Source organism: Lipotes vexillifer, unplaced genomic scaffold (genome assembly GCF_000442215.2).
Source record: "Lipotes vexillifer unplaced genomic scaffold, Lipotes_vexillifer_v1.1 scaffold1130, whole genome shotgun sequence".
NCBI lineage: Eukaryota > Metazoa > Chordata > Mammalia > Artiodactyla > Lipotidae > Lipotes > Lipotes vexillifer.
Window position 1 is genome coordinate 474,303 of NW_006797877.1, and position 15,799 is coordinate 490,101.

General features: G+C 36.1%; 1 protein-coding gene across 1 annotated transcript in view; it reads right to left on the reverse strand.

Annotated features, from left to right (window-relative positions):
• Window positions 1–15,799, reverse strand: part of UGGT2 (UDP-glucose glycoprotein glucosyltransferase 2) — a 160,928-nt gene that overhangs the window by 17,990 nt on the left and 127,139 nt on the right. Inside the window, exons 30-34 of the mRNA XM_007469922.1 lie at window positions 13,291–13,375; window positions 8,055–8,137; window positions 5,526–5,624; window positions 4,184–4,268; window positions 773–955 (exon numbers count right to left, since the gene is read on the reverse strand). Of these exons, the coding sequence (XP_007469984.1) occupies window positions 773–955; window positions 4,184–4,268; window positions 5,526–5,624; window positions 8,055–8,137; window positions 13,291–13,375 (535 nt within the window). The remainder of the gene's footprint in view (window positions 1–772; window positions 956–4,183; window positions 4,269–5,525; window positions 5,625–8,054; window positions 8,138–13,290; window positions 13,376–15,799) is intronic.

A 15,799-nucleotide genomic window follows, 5' to 3' on the forward strand; every position in this document is an offset into this window, starting at 1 on the left:
AAAAAAAAAAAAAAAAAAAAAAAAAAATACTAACTTGTGCATTTGATTTATGTAATATTTATATTTACATATTATTGTTCTTAGAAATTCTGTGTAGTTTTTAAAATTTTTAAGAGAAATTCTGTGTATTTTAAAAATATTTTTTACCATTAGTGATTACAAAGGCATGCAAGGAGAAAAGGGCAAAAGCCATAAAAACTTCTGGATATATAAATTTTGAAAGCTGAGGACCATAATTTTTTCTGGCCAAATTTAGGACTCTTTTCTTTAAGTGGCAGAATGATGGGATTTGGTTGTCTAATTGCCAAAGAATGTGGCCGAAGGTGGAAAAGTGAGAGGAGTGTGTGTAATTGCTAACTTTTCCAGCAAGAAGCAATGGTTCACTTTAAACAAATTTCAGCTCATATCCACAGGAACTCACATAGCTACTTTTATTATGACTAATATAAGTATTTGTTTTATTTTTAATTACCAACCGCCACCCCCCCCACCCGCCCCGCAAAACAAAAAACTGCTACTTCAGAGGAAAGAACTGCCACGTCCTAAGGAATAAATGGTACTTCTGGCAACACCTTTGATTTTCCCCCCGGAATGCTGACTTTTTTTTTTTTTTTTTTAAAGATACTTTGCTTACATGTCAAAATTATGTCTTATGTTTACATAGCGCGGCAACAAAGACAGTAATAAGAAGCGGCAACATAAATTGCATCCCTATACTCAGAAGTGTAAAAAAGTTTTAAGTACTCTTAAAAACAATAGTTCATCTTATTACCTGGTCAGCATCAACAAAAATGATTTTGTCCACTGCAAGAGGAAAAAGGACATCAAGGAAAAGAATCTTATAACCCCAAATAATCCTTTGTTTCTCCGTCTGTTGATGAAGCCACCGGGGCCACCTATACTGGACTAGTTCATACTGGAATCCATACTCCTCAGCCATGTGAGGGATCACCTCCTAAAATACACACACAAATCAAAGACTATATTCAAGGAACAGAAAGCAGTTTTTGTTTTGGAGAAAAAACTAACATTTTAAAAGGCAGAGTTTACAAGTTGTTACAAATGAGTCGGGAAAATGTCTAAACAGTACCTCTACAACCTACACCTATTAATCAGAAATATGACAATGCTGACAAACATAAAGATGTAAGTATACATAAAACTTTGTAGTTTAAACGCATTAAAAATAGGTACACTAGCAGGCTTATTAAATAAGATAATTGTTCCTCTACTTTTACTACTAATGTTTGACCTGAGAAAACTTGATGATAGAAAGGAAAGCCTCTGGATCGTGGAACACCTGTGCCTCAAACACTTTATGCACATGTCAACATGCTGGTTGGTCGGAGAGATAGGAAGACAAAAAGGGTGTACAAAAAAACACCAACTTAGTAGTAAATGGATAAATTATATTCTCCATATGAGTTTCATGTTTGAGATTTATGACTGTTTAATTCAAGGATTAAAAATACAAGGTAGTTATTGTGGCATGAATATTTGATATTTGATTCAGTGTCTTATAGGCTTAGAGTATCTTATTCTGTTTAAAACAGAGCAGTTAATTAAATATGTACACTGTTAGCTAAGTTTGGCTCAAGAGCCCAAATATTGAGAGGGATGATGGTAAAGGAGTGGGTAAAGACGGGTTAGCAAATGTAGAATTTGCATTCATCTCCTCAATTCTCACTTGTAGCTAGTTGCTGGTTATATGCTTAGTTTAATTTTCTCCCTGCTCTTGTAAGAACGATGTAGATTTAAATTATGTTCCTTACTGTAAGCATTGGTTTTATCTGTGAGTTGCAAAATGTTGAAATTATGACTAGAACAGTTACCGGGAGTCACTGCTTTCATTTCAAACTTAAAAAAAAGAAACTAGGATAAATCAGAAAAACTTTTTTTTTTTATTCAACGAATATGTATTAAAATATGTTCACTGAGAATGCACTATGTGCCAGGCACTGTTCTAGGCCCTAGGGATACAGTAGTGGAACAAAACAGACACAAATCATGGCTCTCATGAGGCTTACATTTTAGATAAAATAAATGAAATTAGTAAGTTATCTATAGAAGATAGTGCTATGGAGAAAAATAAAAGGGGGAGGGAAATAAAATGAAAGATCAGAAGGGACTGTCATTTTACACAGTGTAGAGTCAGGGAAGGATTATTCCCAAAGTAGGTATAATTCAGCGAAGATCTGAAGGAAGAAAGGAGGTATGCTTTTAAAGTTGATGGGAAAGGATCGAGGGAACTAGCAATTTCTGTTTCCATATCTGGCTGCTGGCTACACAGGTGTTTTAAATTTGTAAATATTCACCAGAGTTGTACATTTACCGTTTGTACACGTTATATTTCCCTGAAAAAAATATAAAAGGTAAAAATTTCGAGCAAAAAGAACAAATCACAAAAAGAAGGAAAATATTATTTCCGATATGGTATCACTCTGGGCCATGCAGCAGAAGAAGACTTTTTTCCGCACATAGCACTGTGTTTCTAGTGAATGATACAGTTTCCTGTTAAGAGAATCTTCACATTGTATTATCTCAGTATATGCAGAGTTAAATCCCCCGATGCAGTGTTGCATCACATGTTAAAAGTTTAGTAACAAACTAGTAAGACTTCTTGTCTACATTTATGGGTTCTTTTTCAGCTTACAAGCAAGTACAGGAGACGGCACTCCTGGTGGTGGTGGGGAGGGTAGAGGAGCTGTTTCATAAGTGTTAAGCACCTGGGCTTTGAGGTCGGAACCCTTGGGCTCAAATCTCAGCTACTAATTGGCTATTTGATCTAAGGCCTGTGCCATAAAGGACCAGTCTTGCTCAAAGCATGGTTGGGCCCTTTGCCCTTCGCTCCTGGGAAGTAAATGCTAACCTTGGAATATCCTGCCTGATGAGAATGTCTGTATTTACCTGGGGACCTAGGGCCACACCAGATAGTCTGTGCTAACAATGTGATTTATGATGGAGACCTTGGGCCACAAGATATCAGCTCACGCTCTGCAGGGGCTAGATGCTAAGGTCAGTCATGGTGGCCGTCAGGTGGGTCTATGTACCCAACTCCCAGTAAAAACTCTGGACAGCAGGTCTGAGTGGGCTTCCCTAATTGGCAACACCCCACGTGTACCGTCACGGTTTTGCTGGGAGGTATAAGCTCTGTCCACATGACTCCACTGGGAAAGGACAACTGGAAGCCCGATCTGGTGTCCCCTGGATTCTGCCCTATGCACCTCTTTGCTTTGCTGATTTTAGTCGGTATTCTTTTGCTGTAATCAACTGTAATTGCGAGTATAATTGCTTTTCTGAGTTCTGTGTGTCCTTCTAGTGGGTTTCTAAACTTAAGAGTGGTCCTGGATACCTCTCAACTGTGCAGGCCAGTTATGTAACTTCTGAGTCGTGGTTTTCTGGGAATAGGACTTTATGAAGAGCAACTGAATAATGTAGGTAAAGTACTTAGCAATGTGCCCGGCAACACGAAGGAGTAAAAGCATGGTTGCCTGTTTTTATTTCTGCTTTCACAGCTGGTTTTGGTCTAGAAAGAGAACTTCTCTGAACTGCTGTTGAATGAGACCCTAAGTTGCCTGGAATCTGATTAACAGGAAGAAACGGGGTACACTCTGTGGCAAGAGTGTAGGGCTGAGTAAAGGGTAACAGATGTTGGCCGTCGAAAAACTTCTAAATACAAAATGCTGGAGACACTACCTGTAGTGCCCACATTACCACACCAACCGATGCACCGCATGTGATACCAGAGCCCCACTCTTCTTGGTCCTATCAGACTATTCTCTGTGGTACAGTTTTCATGTTTTCTACTGTTCCTGCCTTTCTTTGTCAAAATATGACAGAATCTAACTCTTTTAATTAACAATCTGTACATATTTTTCATTGCCAACTTTTATTTATTGTTATGAAAACCCACTAATCCTGATTTTGAGTTTACTTAAACATAAACCATCTCCTGCCGTGTTTTTAATCCCTTCTTTAAATAAAAGCTGCATAGAATTTTTCTTAAGCTAGATTAAAAACTACTGAATACCAAGGTTTTAAATTGATTACATATAGTAATTTGAGTAAATATACATTTCAAAAGACTCATTCTGAAAAGAGAAATGTTATGTGAACTTACAATGATATAAAGAATTTACTTCTGAAATATTAACTACTCTATTAAAAAAATTAATGTACTTACTTTAAATGTTGGTGAGAGATAATTTTTAAGAAACCAGAACTTCACTGGTGTTTTGGTGTTCCGTAAAACAGAAAGCATCATAGTTCTGCATAAGACAACAATAAAATCAATAAATTAACATTAATAGGGGTTCATCCTACTTCTCTTAAGGCTTTTAAATATTTAAAGATATTAGTTGGTAGTTTTCACTATGAATTATGGAGAAATACTGACATATCTTCAAATATTATGGCTGCTCAGCAAGTATGTAACGTATAAGAATATATGTATATATACACATATATTGTATATACATAAGTATGTGTGTGTATATATATATATATATATATATATATATACACACACACATATATATATATGTACCTGGTATAGACTAAATTGATTGCTTTTTGTTTGGTCCAGCTGACAAGAGAAAGAAGCTAGTCTGAAACAGTCTCGTTTAGTTAAACTAGCGTCTCATCTTGGCTCTGTTACTGTGTCATTAATAGCAGGTGTGTAAACCTTGAAGGGCTGAACAACATGTCGTATTTTGATAAAGTCACTGGACAGGCCACTTGTTTTGCTATCCTAGACCTCTGATTGGAGAAGATACAGATGTGTCTAAAGCACATCTTAAAATATCAACACATATTCAAACATTTTTGAGGTGTTCTCTGTGATTCTTCTATAGAAGCAGTTAAAAAATAGCCCTTTGTAGTTTATAAATATTGCTTTCCTTCTCTCAGACTCCTCCCCCTTTTTATAAAACATGGTATTTCTTCACCAGGAAAGGAAAATTTACTATATATTCTTTTTTTTCCACACACATCTTACTACAAAATATGTCCATTTTCTAACCTTCAAGAATAACAATATTTCAAATCAAACACATGGAATTTCACTGTATTTAGAAAATATACTTCCCTCATAATTTTAGGTAAAAAAAAAAAAAAAAAAAAAAAGGGGCAAAAAAAAAACTAACCTTCAAGAATAACAATATTTCAAATCAAACACATGGAATTTCACTGTATTTAGAAAATATACTTCCCTCATAATTTTAGGTAAAAAAAAAAAAAAAAAAAAGCAAGGTGCAAAAGCACTACGTACTTTGTTACTATTTGGGAAAAGGGAGTTAAGAAAAGCAAAAATACATATTTGGGCTTGTCTATACATATATTTGGCAGGCTGTGAAAATAATAACATTGGTTTCCTGTGGGAAAAGGAACTGGGTATCAAGGAAACAGAGGTGGGAGATTTTTTTTTTCCCACTGTAATTTCTTTTACTTTTTTAAACGTAAAAAATTCTTTTTGGACCATGTAAATGTATTACTTTTCAAAACATTAAATAAAAAAATATGCCTACCTTAAAAAGCGTTCATATAAATGGCCAGAAGCAACTGAAAAAATGTTTAGAACGTCTGTTTCCTTATTGTCTTCTTTTTTATGCAGGCTCCTTGTGAAACTTTGAATGAAAAAGAAGTGACTGTCATTTTCTTAATACACATCTGCAAACTTTACATACCTAAATATTAAATTTGATAAGAAATAAAAATAGGAAGGCTTTTCACAATGAATGGTTATTACACTGTAAACAAGTACTTATCCTAAAAATTATGAATTATTTAAACATGTGACAATCTAACTTGAAGTTTTATGATTTTTTAAAATTGGACAACATAGAATGCAATTATATTTTCTCTAGGTTAATGAGATAATACCTTTGAATCTTTGTGAGCTACAGAAGTTGTTTTAAGAGCAGAGAATGAACTGTGGCATTCCATGGCTATATGCAACATACTGAGGCTTTAGGAAGGCCAATCGTGAGCGAAGAAACAGAACGTGCAAGTGTTAACAGTGGCACACCGGAACTTCCGTCTATGCTAACAGGGGAGGCCCCTGAGTGCTGTGGATGTGGCTTCCCAGGACAAGATGCTATAAGAGGCGCCTGCAGCTTAGAGCTCCTCTGACCAGGGACAGCCTCCCCACAGGCTGCGGGGACCTCTGTGCCTTGGGCGTGTCTCCAGGAGGGGTAAGACAGCACTGGGGAGCCACGTCCATTCACGATGTGGTTTACATCGCCACAGCTTCATGTGGGCCCAGCTGTCACTGTCACCACTTTCTGGACCCAGACCAGCCTTTGATATGCCCCAGCTCATATATAAAAGTGACTGAATCTTATTTGGGGTATTCATAATGTATCGTTTCTTCTTTTTCCTATTTAAAATTTTAATTAGAAATCTCATTTTTATATGCACAGATATTTAAAATGACTGATTTTAGAAAACTAAACAATTCACAATTGACATGGAATATATTTTGCCAAATAAGAATTGTTATAGCAGATGTATTCTTGAAAATGTTTTCTCATTGTAATCCCCCAAATAAGAAAAATACACAGTTGATTCAGGGAGGGAAAAAAAAAAAAAAAATCACTTGAAGTTAGGATTAAAACTAAGATAAAAAAGTGAAAACACTGTAACATACACTTATGTATCTGGAGGAGTTACCATCCCCCAAACTTACCTTCTCTCTTTCTAACAAAGCAGCATTTTGTTTTGGTATCCTCGCTGTGTAATAAGTGGCTAAGCCATAGTCTAACAGTTATCTTTACTCCTTGTCTCTACCTTTGGTTTTAATGGAAGCTCACGAACAGATACTCTTTAAAATGCCCAGATCCTGTTACATTATCCCCTGTCAAACAAACCTGCTCTGAAGTCCTCTCAAAGTAGTGAGTTCGAGCCTTTCTTGATCAGTAACCAGTTCAATGCACATACTGGGACAGTAACACGATTCTTCCTATCAAACAAGGAGCCAACTATAGAAAAAGAGGCCTAAACTGGGCAAAATCCAAAATGACGGGAGTGCTTCTGCTTAGGTTGTTGAAGCTATTTGGCCTGAAGTTTCTATTTCTTATCTTTGATAAAAATGATCAGTAGTTCTCTATCATAATTCAAATTAAATTCAAATCTCTAAAATGGACTTCCAGAGTTGTCTACAATGTGGATCTACAGCAGCCCACTTCTGTGTTTGCCCACCTAACGCCCTTTACACTTCTAGTCACAGTAACTTGGTATTGTGGGCAGGTGGGTGGGTGAGTAGCTATTCCTCCTCTAATTTCATTCTACGAGGTTTAGGCAGGATGGGCCTTCTTGCTGGCTCTAGAGGTAGCCACATGACCCAAGCTTAGTCAGTAAGTCACAGGGATCAGTTCAGTCTGGTATACAAGGCAACAGCTGGGCCAATGAGTCAGACTTGGAACTTGTGCTGGTAACTGTCTGGAAAGAGGCAATTTCTTTCCATGGGAGATAGATGGCAAGATCTTTCTTGTAAAAGTTTGTCTGAAAATGAAGGAAGCACAGATAATAGATCTAGGCGTTGGAGAAAGAGTTTCTGGACTACATCACCTGAATGCCCAAAGTCAGTTCTACTCCTGGACTCTTTAGATATGTGAGCCAAAATATTCCTTTTTTGATAACTAATACAGGTCCCAACCTAACTTAAAGATTCCCCCCTTATATTCAATATCCCAGCTAACCTGGGCTACTTCCTGTTCCTTGAGAAACATACCCAATCTTTTTGACTTCACGTAACCAGGTACCTTCACTCTGTCTCCTGTCCATCCTTTAGAATGTACCTTAGACACACACTCCTCCAGAGTCTTTTCTGAGGTTCGTCCTAACTGGATATAGACTTTCTCTTCCCTGGTTTGAACAGCCCTTTATGTTCAATTGCCTTATAGCTCCAGTTTCCTGTCTTACATCAGTAACATTTAGGTATTTGTCTTATCCTTTCTAGAGAAGATCTGTGCTTGACTTAAATGTTTACCATCTGCAGGGCTTCCACAAACTAGACTCCTGATGGGTCTATAGTTAAAATATTCATCAGTAATCACCTTTTAATGGAATCCCACACTCCTTTTTTTTCATCTTTATCAGAAAGGATATCTTCCTGAATTCTGTCTGGCTTTTTTTGTACCTAGATAGCACGGTAAAGAAAAACTTTAGAATTCTGTAGATTTAAATATTATGCCGCATGGTTAGAAATATATGGACGAGGTGACCCTTGTAAATCTAAGATAGTTGTAGTAAATGAAGCCAAGAAAGATCTTAGTATATTACAGACACAATCTGATTTCAACTACCAGTTCAGCCTCTTGTTTTTAGTGGCTACCTCCATACTGCTAACTAATGTGCTTATACTTGTATTTACTGAATTGTCAACTGTGGATGTTATCTACTCTATATCTGATTCATAGAGTTTAGGCATTATTCATTCTTTGTAACAAAAGATGAACAGCTTACTTATATCACCCTCCCCTCCCCTTCCCTTCCCCTCTGTCTGGAGGTTTTGGCAATACTATATCATTAGTTCATCTACTGAGTATTTTTGTAACTTTAAATAATGCTTAAATCTGTATTTTTTATTCCAACAAATTCAAGTTTCTCTTGCATGGCCTGTTATAAGGACACTAATATCTCTACCTTTTCCCTCTGCCTCCCAACTTACATTAGCTAAAACTTTACTTTAGCATTGTAAGTACAGATATTTACATTTAGCTTGGTAAACGTAACTGTATCTTTTGCACTATGCTATGTTTATCCTACAACTTGAAAATCAGTAAAAAGTGCTTTGTGTGACACTGTAAATACAACGCACTGAAGAGCTGAAAGGCTACTACAGTTACATTTCCTCCACACAGTTATGATGATGTGACCACCATGCCCTCCTAGGAGACTCCTCCTGCTTCCCATGGATTCTGTTTTCTCACATTTCACCAATACAGAAGTGCATTTTTCTTGGAATTTTATTGTATTTATTTTTTCTTGTGGTGAGATATACTTCTTCTTTACCATATACCTAATATTTTCCGGTTTATTATTCTTGTTACTTAACTGTCTGGAATTCCTGTCTTCTTGAAGACATTTTTCTTGGGGCTTAACAATTAACTGCCTCTTTCAAGCTTTCTTTGCATTGGTCTTCACATTGATTTCACCATTTCTTACAATACCTATTTTCCTCTTTCTTCTGCTTCATCTTCATTGTGCTGGCAAACACCTTCAAGAAGGGGTGTGAAAGATAATTTTTCTAAATCTTCACCCTTCAAGAGAATATTTGCCTGAAGAATCCTAGGTTCAAAGTAATTTTCCTCAAAAGACTGAAATCTTTGTTTTGCTGTCTTGAAAATGAAGCGTCTGATGCTAGTGTGTCATTCTACTGCAGTGACCTGCCTCTTCTCCTTGGTAGTTTTTAGGATCTTGTGTGGGCCATTTTTCACTCATTTGTGGACCCCTTGACATGAATGTGCTTATATTTCTCTATCTGTGGGATACTTTCCTTCCTCCATTTTCTGTTCTTCCTTCCTGGAATTCCTCTTAGTGGGCTACTGGAGTTCATGGGCTGAACCTTTATCTTGCTTACCTTTTCTCTTCCCTTTTTCCTGTCCTTTTGTGTTAATTTGGAGAGATGGAAGGTGAGCAGATAAAACTGTTACTAAAAAACAACGGAAGCACCTAGGTAAGGTTAGGCTGTAGAACATATGCTTCAGGTAAGGCATGATTATCACCCTCAAAGATTTGGTGGCTTTGGTGAAAGAGTCAGACCTCCTCTATACCAGGGACCAACAGGTAAAATTAGAGCCAATACAGAGAGTGAAAAAAAAAAACAGCTCAAGAAAAAGAAAACAATAATTTTTCAATGATCAAAATTCCTCAAATACAAGACATCCTCAGTCTCCCAGCAGAAATGATATTTTTCTCTCGTGTTTTTAGGGCTAGGATAAAACTAGCTGGAATGCTGGTCCTAAAAGGCTTGGGATGAGTTAGTAACTTAAGCAGCTGGTCTGAGTTTGTCGGGTTTTTCATCTGGAATGGCCAGAAGGAAATGTATCAAGGACACAGTATAAGTTTCTCTTCCTGAGAAAGGAAGCCAAAGCCAGTAGAGGAGAAACAGTATCAAAGATGAGTATAAACATGTATAACTGATCACAGGAAAAAGAGCAGAGGTGATAAGAAACAGGTTACGATGTGGAATGCAAGGTAAATTTTGATGATTTGGTAGTTCAGAATCTATGCAGTATGTAAGGCGAGAGTTCTGGTAGCCTACCATTATTAGATCGTAGAGATTCTGACAAAATGGGTGTTTTCCAGTTATCTTTGCGTATTAATTTCTACTCTACTGCATTGTAGATGGAGAGCATACTCTGTATGAGTTCATTCTTCTGAAATCTGTTGAAACTTGCTTTTCAACTAAATGTAAAGCTAATTTTTATCAATGTCTTCTGTGTCTGAAAGATTGTTCATTTGGTGTCATTGGCTATTGTGTTCTATATACATCTATTAGGTCAAGATTTATAATCACACTGCTCAAATCTCCATCTCTAATGAGTTTTTGGTCTGCCTGTTCTATCAAGTACTGAGAGACGTATGTTAAAAATATCCCAGTATTATAGAGAGTTGCCAGTTTCTCTTGGTAATTCTATTTCTGTCTTATATACACATATAAAGTAACCTTCTTTAACTTTAATAATGTCTTTATATCTGATATTAGTATATCCATACAAGCTTTGTTTAGGTTAGTATTGGCCTAGTATACTTTTGCCACACTTTTATTTTAATCTTTACCCTGAAACTGTATTGTCATATATTAGGTGTTCCTTCTTGCAAACATAGAGTTGGGATTTAAAAAAAAATCCAGTCTGACAATCTTAGTCTTTGGACTGGAATATGTAGTCCATTTGCATTTAATGTAATTGGGTTAAATTCTAACTTACTACTTTGTGCTTCTTCAATGGCGCATGTATTCTGCTGTATTTCTTGTTTCTTAGTCCATTTATATTAATTTGTTTCATTCCATTTTCCTCTTCACTATGACATTATGCCTTGTTTCTGTTCTTTTAGTGGTTATCTTAGAAATGTAAAGCATTCAGATTTGCCCTAAAGTCTAAAAGTAATCATAATCCTTGTCCTGGTCAATATAAGAACCCTATATGTTATTATACACACCCTTATTTATATAATGCCTTAAATGCTATTGTTGTTTTTTAATTAGATTTTTAAGATCCTAAGACATAACTGTTGTTTTATATATTCACTGTTCACAGATTCATCTGCATAGTTGCCATTTTCTTTTCTCTTCATTCTTTTTTCAAACTCAGATCTTCCATCTGAGATAATTCTTTTTCTGCCTGAAGTATACCATTTAGAATTTCCTTTAGTGTGAGAATGCTCGTGGCAAATTCAGTTTTTTATTTGCCTGAAAATACCTTATGTTTTTTCTTGAAAAATACTTTTCAGGGTGAATTATACGAGGTTGACATTCCTTTTCTCTGTCAGTGCTTTTAGGTATCATTCATTATCTTCTGGCTTCCATTATTACTGCTGAGAAACCAACTGTCAGGCTAACTATAGTTCTTTGAAGGTAATTTTTCTTTTTTCTTCTGGTTACTCTCAAGATTTCTCTTTGTCTTTTGTTTTCTGCAGTTTTATTAACAAGAGTCTAGGTGTAGATTTCCTTTTCATTATCTTGCTTGGGAATCACTCGACTTCCTGAATATGCAAATTAGTACCTTTCATCACTCATGAAAATCCTCAGCTATTATTGCTTCAAATAATACCTGTACCTCATTCTGTCTTTCATCACCTTCTGAAACTCCATTTAAATGGATTTTAGTTTTAAACACTCATAAAGTACTTCATAAAGCTAAATTATCTTATCCTTAGAGTAGACCTATAAGGAGGGTTTCATCATTAACTCCTATTATGGATAAGGAAAATGAGATAGAAAGTGGTCAAGTAATCTGTCCAAGGTCACACAGCTAATGAGTGGCAGAGCCATGTTTAAATGCAATCCTGGTATCTTAGAGTTCTCACTCTATTCTCTATGCCTTTTATATACTCTCTGCTGTAGTTTCCTCTTTTTTAAGGTCAGTTGCATTTGGGATACGTCTTTTGGTCTATCTTCCAACTCACTAGTTCTCTCTTGAGGCCTGTTAAAGCCACCCACTGAATTCTTTGGTCTTTGTATTGCTCAGTTTTAGAAGTTCTACTTTTAAAAAAATCAGATATGCACTTTTTATAGTTTTTTATTCCCTGCTATTGTTTTCAAGCCTGTCTTTTATTTCTTTAAACACTTTAGGCATAGTTGTTTCAGTGTCTGTGTCAATAATTCTAACATATGGAGTGTTTGTGCATCTGCTCTCTGTTATTTGCCGTTTCTGTTGGTTTTCTTTGTTTATTTGGATATCGTAGTCTTATTCCAGAGATATATGGATGTTTCTGTCAGATGCCTGTAAAACCTTATTAATCTGGAGCCATTTTAGTGCAAATTTAAGGCTCAGGGTTCCTTTGATTTCTTAGGTGATACCAATTTGGGCTAAAAGACTGCGTGGTATACTTTACTATGGTTCATCCTTACCCTGAAGCTATAGCCAGCTTATTGCAGACAGGGTCTTCTAATAGATTACCCACTTTATGTGAGTCTAGGGTTTTAATTTCTGCCCCCATCACCTTGCAAATTAAGTCAAAATGATAGTTCAGGTGTACCAGGATGAACAAATGTTTTAGGGCAACAACAGCTTTCCTGGGATAAGAGAAGCTTCGGTGCTTGCTTACTTAACTAGGCTCTCATTTTCCCTTTAATTTTGGTTTTGTATTTCCTTATTATCATTACTGTCAGCTCCTCAGTGCTTTTTAAAAAAACATTTCGCCCAGCATTTTTACTGATTTTAAGTAGGTGAGTTTGTCCAAAAGAACTAAACCTGCCATCATTAAAAACTTTTCTGGTTTGTGAAACATCACTTTTTTTTTTTTTTTTCCTGTTGAAAGGGATAACTTTTCAACCTGCATTCCTGATCTCATCTCTGAAGCCTAATTTATAACATAATTTGGTTACAAATATAGTAGATACATCATAACTTAAAAAAAAATCATTTCTTCTCTTCTCTCTTCAAGCTCCCTGCTTTCCCTTCATGATTTAATCCTCTTCTTCCTTTCATTGCCAGAGTTCCAATATGACATTTTAGGTACTAAAACTGTGAAATCAGTCGTAAAATAAAAATTAATTAATTAAGGACAAAAAAAGAATTCTTAATACTAAGAACAAAGCCTATAAAGAGCTTTGGTCTCACACACTTGTACTTCCAGTATTTTGCTTTTGAAGCTGTTTAGCACAACAATGACATCCCCTAGGTCTGGTTGAGAGTCAGTTTCTTCATGCCTAGAAGCAGAAAAAACATGTAAATATCTATAATCAATTTAAGAAAAGACATACAATTATGATGCTACAAATAACAGAATAAATTCATTTTGCAATAGACATGAGTATAGTATCATTTGTGTATATGTCATATCTGCTGTTTCTATAGTCAATTAAGATATGCTGCAATACACTACAATTTTCCAAATTATCCAATTTTAACTTAATACAAATTAAGATCGTACAAAAATAACTCACTAAATTTGATATCACCTAGTCACTCAGAAAGCGCAGATTATAGCTTATCTTTATTACTGTATACTAAAATTATCACAAAAGTCAGATCTTTCTTATCTTTCATATATTGTAATGATAATTAAAATATGAAACATTTTCTAGACTTTGAAATAAGTTGTTTATATAGCATAATCAAAGGAAATCTACACCATACAACTACTTTTCATTATCTACTAGCCATTTTCAAATGCCAAAATTTGAAGTATATCATTAAACTTATAAGACTGAAAATGTGTCTGTCATGTCCATCTGCATCACTTGGATCTATTTTATATTACACATTATGTAGTTCATAGTCTAATTTTCAACACTGCATAAATAAATCAAATGTGACAGCTCTGCTCAAAAATTTTTTGATACTATTTTCACTATGAACTGAAAAATGCTACTGTAAAAAGCATTTACCACAAAACTGAATTTTTTCAAAGAGGGAAAGCAATCAGATGTCAAATTAGTAGATACTTTGCATTCAGTCAGACATAACATACGCTTGAAAATTTTTCTAAAATAGAAACCTGGGGATTCTAGGGCTATGCCGACTAACACGTCTCTGACTCTCGCTCGCAGTTCGTCAGATGAGGTGCCTAACCCGCAGCAGGAGGCACAGCCCCTGCCAACATTTACCACTAGAAAAAAGAAAGTATTCCAACTTATGTAGTAGAAATGTCAAATCTCTTTAAAACTTGCAAGAGCTTACAGTCCCAAATGTTGCTCGAGGACATCAGCAACTTCAGCCGTCGGATCCACCATCCACTGAGACCAGAACAGAGGCAGCACAACACTGCAGTTAGGCCCGTACAGGATCTAAAGCAACTTCCTCCATCCCACATGGTAGAGGTGGTAGTGATGACGATTCTTGTTTTACTTCAGGCACTATTTTAAGCACTTTACAGATATTAACTCATTTAAGCCACACACCCATCCTCTGAGGAAGGTACAATAATTATCCTAGATCCAAACTAAGCCCAAGTAGTCTGGCTCTTCACGACTGCACTATTACACCTTTATAAGTAACACTAAGCAACTAAAAATCACTGGATGCATGAAGACAGTCAGCCACTGAAATGAAGGGAACAAGCCAAGAAGTCAGAGGACATGGGCTTCATTGATAAGGAATTAATACAGGGAAAAAAAAGGAGCATTCAAATAATTTATATTCTCAATAAGAGATGTGAGAGAATATTCCTCAGTAAAAGCCATTTACTTCAAAATGAAGGGATTCATTACACATCAGGAAGAATTACTTTAAAAAAAAGGACGCATACATATTTTTCCTGGAATTCTAACTCTAAACATCATTTAATTTTTTGTAAAGGAAAAGTTAATCACACTGCCTCTCATTTCGAATCCAAAACACTGGATGGCAGAATATGATGATGAAGTCTTGTTTCAAGCATTCTGAGGAGAATTATAATCAGTACTATTATCAGTACTTAGAAAATAAGCCAAAGAAAGGCAAAAACATTTTCAGGCCTTTCAAATCAAGAGTGTACCCCTAATGTTTCTATAGAAAATATCTGTAGCAATCTGGTGTATATCGTGATATGGCAGGCAATATCCATTCCACCTTTTAGCATATACTGCAGAGGTTAGAAAGCTAAAAACTCTTTTTTGTTGGTAGATTCTTCTACAGCTATGGTTCTGGTTAATAATTAGATTCTACTAAACAGATACATGTGCATGTGACTTGGAATTTACAAGTAAGGGAGGGTCAATGCAGTGATGCCTGTTTTCTTTGGGCGAGCAACGTCATGGAGACCTGGAGGTTGTCTATGCCAGGGTTCCAGTGTGCAAACTCAGCTTTCTGGGGACTGACAGGGAGTTGACGTGTTGGTGGAGCAGCTTCATGCTTTCTCCGTCTTCTGATCATGGGAGAGGTAGCAGTTCTTTCTGGCTGGTGAGTTCCTTCCTGGGCTGGTGGTCCTGGGAGCCAGCTCTCCTGGAGAGCTAGCTCCCCCAATCCTTCCTAGTCCAGTCAAGAATCCATTTCCCTGTGTTAACTCCGTCTCTGATATGGAAAGTCAGCCACCCAAACCAAAATGAATGCGAAAGATGAAAGAAACATATAAAACCTATGATCAATGCTAAAACGCTTCAACTGAGGCACTTGAAAGGAGGAAAGGAGTGTGTGAGATGAAGGCTGAAGAG